This window comes from Cebus imitator, unplaced genomic scaffold, assembly GCF_001604975.1.
Source record: "Cebus imitator isolate Cc_AM_T3 unplaced genomic scaffold, Cebus_imitator-1.0 Scaffold106, whole genome shotgun sequence".
Lineage (NCBI taxonomy): Eukaryota > Metazoa > Chordata > Mammalia > Primates > Cebidae > Cebus > Cebus imitator.
The window spans coordinates 5014707-5022372 of record NW_016107421.1 but is presented as its reverse complement, the minus strand read 5'-3'; the positions used below and the strand labels follow the sequence as shown (position 1 = coordinate 5022372).

General features: G+C 49.0%; 1 protein-coding gene across 1 annotated transcript in view; it reads right to left on the bottom strand.

Annotated features, from left to right (window-relative positions):
• The window catches only part of UBE2F (ubiquitin conjugating enzyme E2 F (putative)), a 77305-nt gene extending 70856 nt beyond the window's left edge, over positions 1-6449 (bottom strand). Inside the window, exons 1-2 of the mRNA XM_017537671.2 lie at positions 6281-6449; positions 1100-1233 (exon numbers count right to left, since the gene is read on the bottom strand). Coding sequence (XP_017393160.1) covers positions 1100-1217 — 118 coding nt within the window. The 5' untranslated portion in view covers positions 1218-1233; positions 6281-6449. The remainder of the gene's footprint in view (positions 1-1099; positions 1234-6280) is intronic.
• Positions 6450-7666: the final 1217 nt, after the last annotated feature.

Genomic DNA, 7666 nt, shown 5'->3' with positions numbered 1-7666 from the left:
GTAATCCCAGCTACTCAGGAGGCTGAGGCAGGAGAATTGCCTGAACTTGGGAGGCGGAGGTTGCAGTGAGCCAAGATCGCACCGTTGCACTTCATACTCCAGCCTTGGAAACAAGAGTGAAAATCCTTTAAAAAAAAAAAAAAGAATGCAAAAATTAGCTGAGTGTGGTGTCGGATGCCTGTAATCTCAGCTACTTGGGAGGCTGAGGTAGGAGAATTGCTTGAACCCAAGAGATGGAGGTTGCAGTGAGCCGAGACTGCGCCACTGCATTCCAGCCTGGGCAACAGAGTGAGACTCTGTCTCAAATAAATAAATAAATAAAGTAAAAAGTTAACTTTATTATAATTAAGCAAATTATAATCTCCTTAAAGGCTGCAACTGTTTCTTCATCTTTTGTAGACCTTATAGCCCCCAAGAAACTGACTTTAAAGCACCTAAAAATTTTAAGTTTGCTAAATGAATAAATACAAATTTTACACTTGAACATACAAATTAACATATATCTGCTTACGTGCATACTCTCACACATTTCACCAACGCTTCTCCAAGGATAAAGTTTCTCCTCACCAACAAGGATAACAGAAGTCACTAAAACTCTAGAACACTACCTGTTACTAATTCGGTGAAGAGAACTAATTTTCCACAAGACTCGCCATAGGCTTTGACCTGAATAAAACAGGAAAAGATCCTAGGAGATTACAAAATTTGACTCCTTTCCATTTACAGAACAGAAACTATGGTGTTGAGAATCAGAAAGAGAGGAAGATAATGGCAGCTCTGAAACAAGTCTTAGGCGTTGCTGACTCTCAGCACCTTACTCGTTTTGCTAGCACTTTGGCAGATGTGACAAAGAACATTCCAAGTGTGTAAGTGTGTAAGACACACTGCAGTTTCTAATACCATTTCCTTGCAAAAGCACGTTCACATCATCTGCATGGTACGATGTCCTTCCACCATAAGAGATAAGCAATTATATTTTAAAATCTTTTTAAACAGGTATTTCTATTCAGCAATAGATTGCTTTATGTCCCAAAAGACTCTCCAGTCAAACTTCATTTTGTTACAGGATACAAAAACAGTTCACACAAATGATCATTACCTTTAACAAGCAATTTGTCTCTCACAGAAACCCTCCTAGTGGAGTCCGACGCTGTGGCTGCCGTCCGGGACCCTTTGAGACCATCATCACGCTTCAGTTTGCTTGCTAGCGTTAGCATTACTGCTGCCTTTACCCTGAAAGACAGCAATGAAGGCAGGATTAAACACCAGGTCTCCAGAGACTAATCTGACATTGAGGAAAATGTACAGGTGCTTTTGTATTTTGATTTTTTCCCATATGGAAAAGTTTTGCATACATCAATAAGATTGGATTCCTTCATAATACATTTGAGTAAGCTCTATGCCATCCTCTATAAGCCTAACTTTTAAAATTATGAATTGACATTTTTTAAAAAAGAGAGTCATGGCTGGGCATGGTGGCTCACACCTATAATCCCAGCACTTTGGGAGGCCAAGGTGGGAGGATCGCTTGAGCCTAGGAGTTCAAGACCAGCCTGGGCAATATAGCAAAACCCTGTCTCTACAAAAAATACAAAAAAAAAAAGAAAAAAAAAGAAAGAAAGAAAAAACAACAACAAAAATTAGCTAGGAGTGGTGTCATGCACCTGTAGTCCCAGCTACTCAGGAAGCTTAAGTGGAAGGATCCCTTGAGCATGGGAGGTTGGGGATGCAGTGAGCCATGATTGTGCCACTGCATTACGGCCTGAGTGACAGAGCAAGACCGTGTCTCATGAAACAAAATAAAATAAGAGTCATGCATGTCACACTCCCTGGTTACCCACTAGGTGCCAGGCCCCGGGATGTGGTTGTGACAAAGCTCCCGTGGAACATAAGGTCTAGGGTGGCCTCCACAACCTCTCAGCCAGAGTGCCCTCACCAATGGGTTCCACATGGGTCCATTACTGCCCACTGGTTAAGTCTCCCCTTCCCTGCTGCAGGGGACCATACCCATGGCATGGTCCTAGGACCTGGCCCATCACCACCTGAAGCAGCACAGCCTCTGGTGGAGGAGGAGTACTACTCTTTGCTCTCCTTCCTCCTTTAATAAAGGTGTGGCTACAGTCTTAATAAGCATCTTCTCATTTATTCATGCTGTGTTGCATTTACTTACATTTGTGTTTTATTTATATTTTTTGGCCATTTCAACATCAAGACTAAATTAAAAGTAATGCCCCAAAGTAGATTATGTTCATTGGTGGCTTCCAACCCATCTGTGTTGCAGGTTCCCCTACTGAAGCTCACTGGGAGGGACAACGAAGACCAAACACAGGTGATGCCCCTTGCTGCTTGGGAGAGAGTTGAAGAAATGCCACAATTTGTTCAAGATTTTATTTTTTAAGGGCAGTTTTAGTATACAGTAAAATTAAGAGAAAGGTATAAAGAGATTTCCCATATGCCTCCTGCCCCAACACATGCACACTCTCCCCTATTACTAACATCCCCCACCAGAGGGTACATTTGTTACAATTAATGAACCCAGGTTAACACATTATTACTCAAAGTCCACAGCTTACATTATAATCCCACTAATTGTAACAGTGTAACTATCCTCTAAACTCTGCCTTCTGTTTCTAACATAAACTGACATTAATCTTCCTCCTAACTCTTGCTTACTTTGCCAGAGTCAGAGAGGAGCTCTGGAACTTCTTTTGATTGAGGACAAAAATTTGTCACTAGTTCAATATTTCCATCATTTCCTATCACTTTATTTCAATACTGCTCTGATCATTTTCAACAGAAAATGATCTAAAAATTCCATGTGAAAAGCTTGACCTAAGCATAGAAATTTTAGGTTGAGACTAAGATCCTAAAAGTCAAATAAGAATACTCCTCTCCTCACTGGCATTTTAAACCATTTTAAACCCAGGTCTCTTACACAGTTTCTCACACCATCTTCTGCATATTCCCTAAAGGCTGTCAGATTTTATTTTCTATTGTTTGTATCATGAAAACACAATATAGGCCCGCATGGTGGTTCACACCTATAATCCCAGCATTTTGGGAGGCCAAGGTGGGTGGATCACTTGAGGTTAGGAGTTCTAGACTAACCTGGCCAGCATGGCCAAAACACCATCTCTACTAAAAAAAAAAAAAAAAAAAAAAAAAAAAATCCAGGCATGGCGGCCGGTGCCTGTAATCCCAGCTACCCAGGAGGCTGAGGCAGGAGAATCGCTTGAACCTGGGAGGTGGAAGTTGCAGTGAGCCAAGATTGTGCCATTGTACTCCAGCCTGGGTAACAAGAGTGAAACTGCATCTCCAAAAATAATTTAAAAAAAATTTTTTAATGTTTTAAAAATGAAAATAATACACAGAACTGGGATTACAGACGTGAGCCACCATGCCCGGAAGGATATGTTTTTATCTGGAGTGTGGTCATGGTTTCAGACTGATCAATTACACAGTTTAAATACCGGCAGTTTAGTGTATTTCAGTTACGCCTCAATAAAGTTGACAAAAATGTGAAAAGAAACCAATGTTAGTTTCTTCATTGCTACGCCATCTCCTCAAGTGGACCTACATAACAGCACATCTTCACAGCTTCGCCCAGGGCAAAGCAACTGTGTTCAGCTGATGAAGTTACTTCACAGGAAATAGTCACAAACACCTGTAGGGGTTTCAGCTGCCAGAAACAGTAGCACCTTCTACAGTCAAGCTCTCCTGCTTCAGCCCCTACCTGGAATGATCTTGTCAAAAATCCCTCGAAAGGATTCCTTTTCACGGAAGTGTTTCCCTTACCGGCCAAGTCTGCTGCCATGTGTGCAGACTCCAGCACATCAGTCCGGCCACATTGTCAGGATCACCTGATTATGGACCAAGATGTGCATCCATCCATCACTTGTGGGTCAGGTGGACCCACCAGATGCCCTACACAAGGACTACCAGGTTTTATCCTCTGGCTGACCTTGACAATGAAAATGAAGCAAAGAACTACAAAATAAAAGCACAACATGCTTGAACATGAGTTCAGCAGGCAGTATCCTAGGAAAGTCAGAATGAAGAGCCCCATAGCCTGCACTGAGGGAGCCGCTCAGGGGGACCTGGGGAGAGTGATGACCCCTCACATACTGAAAGGCTTACCACCAAGAAACTCTTCTGCACCACTACAGCCCACAGGCAGTGCTTAATGCTTTTATGCCTCCTACCATACCACACTGAAGTATTCTCTGTGGGCAGAAGATGCCCCAATATTCAATTCCACTAGAAGAGTCAGATTGCTGGTTTACTATCTTCAAGTTTATGACTTGCAAGATATAAAAGAATGTAACACTGCTGTTTTGTTTTCCACAGAAGATAATAAAAAATGTACCTTCCTAACATTCTAAAAACATAAGGACATAATGGCCATCTATTTTTCTATCAGGTGTATCACTTTCACATGCCGCTTTAAGGATAAACCCAAGGCCTAATTTGGAAATGTTTCCATAGTTGTAGAATTAAATCTATACCAAAGGGTTCTAAAAAAAAATAAGTAGTCTAACTGTCAAGAGGCTAGTTGAATACCTGCAGGTGCTTCAGAATTCTTTTCCTTATTCAATATGCTTCAACTCTTGAAGATGTGGTTTAAAGCAAAACTTCCCCTTTCCTGCAAATTATGCTCTGACTAAGGCAGCATTTCGGTAACAGATCAGCTGTTCTGAACAGCATGCTCAGCCTCTAAATTCCACAAGTTGTAATTGGCCCAGTTAGGTTCCTCCTCTGGGTGGGACCTGCTTTTGGAATGCCCAGAGAAGAGGATCTGGTGTACAATTTACTAATGCCATCAAGTGATATTTACTCAGCATCCCTGCAAGCAATGGCAAAACCAGGCCATGTCACTTGTGCAGGGACACCAGGGGCCAGCCAGCTCAAGGTGAGTGGACTACTTACTTACAATTCCTTTCTCATGGAGACGTCTCAATCCAAGCATAAACAGCGGGTCACTAGCGGACACTCAACTTCCCCAGCCAAAGGGGTCCAGATCAGGGTACAACAAAGTCCATATCCCACTTTTCTAAAAAATGCCAGTGCCCAGGAACCTCCCGCTTGGCACAGGAGTACGCTGGTTGACTGACCATCTTTGGAGCCCAGTCCTTTTTATTCTCAGCAGTAAATCTGCCCCTTCCTGCACTGCCTACTACCTGAACGGCAGGTATGTCCAGGCGGGGGTCCTCAAGCCCCACAGCACTAAGCCTGGTGTGATTCTGTCTCAGTCTCCCTCTACCACCTCTATGCTTCCCCCTTGCCTTCACCTCATTCCTCAGCCAGGATTCCTCTGCACCAGGCAGGCCAGTTTCCTCTTTGTTCCTTAACAACACCCCGCTCATTTCCAGAAGCTTCTATTCAATCTGATACCCAGGTCCGGAACGTCCTCCTTCCCTTCACCAACGAATCCTACCCCTTCCTTAAGGTCCAACGTCTCCTCTGAGAAGCCTTCTCTGGTATTCCAACCCATCCTGTCACCACTTCCAGGGGGTCGGGAATGCAGAGTGGGGGTCCCAATTCTCTCCTGTGACAGGTGAGGAAACTGAGCCCAGGGAGGAGAAGGCCACACCCAAGATGACACACCAGCAGAACCAGGTCTGGAACCAAGACTCTGCTGCACTAATTGCTCCAAGATGCCCTCCCCTCCTCGTCTCCTTTGCGGTGGTAAACACTTTCCAAACTAGTCCGGGCGCCCCCAGTTGTGGGTAAGCGTCCACACGTGCTCTTCCCGCTGCAGGGACGCGGACTCCCCTCACCTCCCCCGCTCCGCACGGCCTAGCGCGACTCCTGCGGCGATCGGGAGTCCAGTCCCGCTTTCTGCGGCCACGACGGGCCGGTGACCTTGGCCAGGCGCTGGACGCCCCGCTTCCTCCGTGCAAGGCAGGCAGCAGATTCCGCGAGAGGGGCGTGAGCGCGGCCAGGTCTGCCACGCTCGGCGCGGGGCCTGGCTCACACCAGGTACTCGGCGCGGGCCGCCCCCCGCCGCCGCCGCGGTCACTCACTGCCGGCCAGGCCAGCGCCCCGGCCGCCGACGCCGTCCCCGACCTCCGGCTCACTGCCCGCGGCCCGCGGCTCCTTCCCATTCCCGCCGCTCGGCCTCGCGTCCAGGTGCCCGCGCCCGCCTGGCGCCCGGCGTGAGGAAGCCGGCGGGCCTGAGGCAGCCCCGGCGCCGCCCGCGCGCTCCGCCCGGCCCGCAGGCCAGCCCGTGCACCGGCGTCCGCACCTCGCCCCGCCGCAGAGCCGCGCGGTGGCTGCTCACCTGGGCTCCCCGAGACAGGCGAGGCGGGCCCGGCGCCCAACACCATGCCCGGCCGGGGCGGCTGCTGCGAGATGCGGCCCCTCACAGCCGCACCGGCTCCCGGCGGCGGGACCGGAAGTGGCGGGGCGGGGACTCGGCCGCTTTCGCCCGCGGCTGCCGCGACAGCAGCGGGCGCTTTAAAAAAAAAATTCAAAGTCGCAGAAAACTTTATTCGGAACCAGACACGCGAACAGCGGCGGGCGCCGGTCGGGACTCGGCTGGGCGACAGGACGCTCAGACTTCGCTCATTGGCAGAAGGCTCGGCCGGGGGGCGGGCACGGATTTTGCGACTGTCGCTGATTGGCGAGTAGCAGTTGGGGGCGGGGCTTCCGAGTTGGCTCCGAAGCCCGAGTGCCCGAGCGCTGGGGGTTTTGCACTTGGAGTTCCAAGCCGGGTTCACTTCGTGGTGTGCCAGGTCTAGGGCCTCCGAGGAGCCCGGGCTATCCTTCTCTGAAGGAGCGGCCTCCGTGGCTGGAGCTCCCGCTGTCCAGCCCCGTACCTGGAGTTAGGACTGGACCGGCCCCCGCAGCCTGCAGTGCGCGCGGTGGGGGTGACCCGGCGGTCAGACCCACAAACCGCCACCAGCCCAAACCCGTGTGCTGCGCCCGCAGGCCCCGCTGTTCTCGTCACGTCCCTTTTATTCTTTCTTTTCTCTCTTAAATGTGGTTGAAGTTAAAAATCCATTTCAGCTTATCCTCTTTCCCGCTCGTGGAGCCCAGATTCATCTCTTGCCCGTCAGCGTCCTGTGTGATTGACAAGGGTCTGCCCTGGGGGTCAGGCAGGCCCCTGGAGGAGTGGGCCATTGGAAAGATGAGGTTCAGCACGGAGTCGGTCAGGAGACAGGGAGTTAGATTTTCATTTCCAAAAACCCCACGGAGAGGTTTCTAGCAGCGGATTGGCAATACCAGGTTCTCTTCCTAAAGCTGGCTGGCGGGCCTGGTGGCTCTTGCCTATAATCCCAGCATTTCGGGAGGCCAAACTGGGAGGATCCCTTGAGCCCAAGAGTTCAAGACCAGCCTGGGCAACATGGCAAGATTCCCATCGCTACAAAAAATAATAATAATAATAATAATAATACAAAAATTAGCCGGGCATGGTGGCGAGCACCTGTACTCCTTGCTACTCAGAAGACTGAGATGGGAGGATCACCTGAGCGCGGGAGGTCAAGGCTGCAGTAAGCCGTGATCGCACCACTGCACTCCCCCTTGGGTGGCAGGGCCAGACCTTGTCCTCCTAATAATGATAAAGCCTTTGGCTCTAAGTGAGTCATTAGGAGGGGAGTCAGGAAAACTGGTCAAGAACACAACTCAGCTGGGCACAGTGGCTCACACCTGTAATCCCAACACT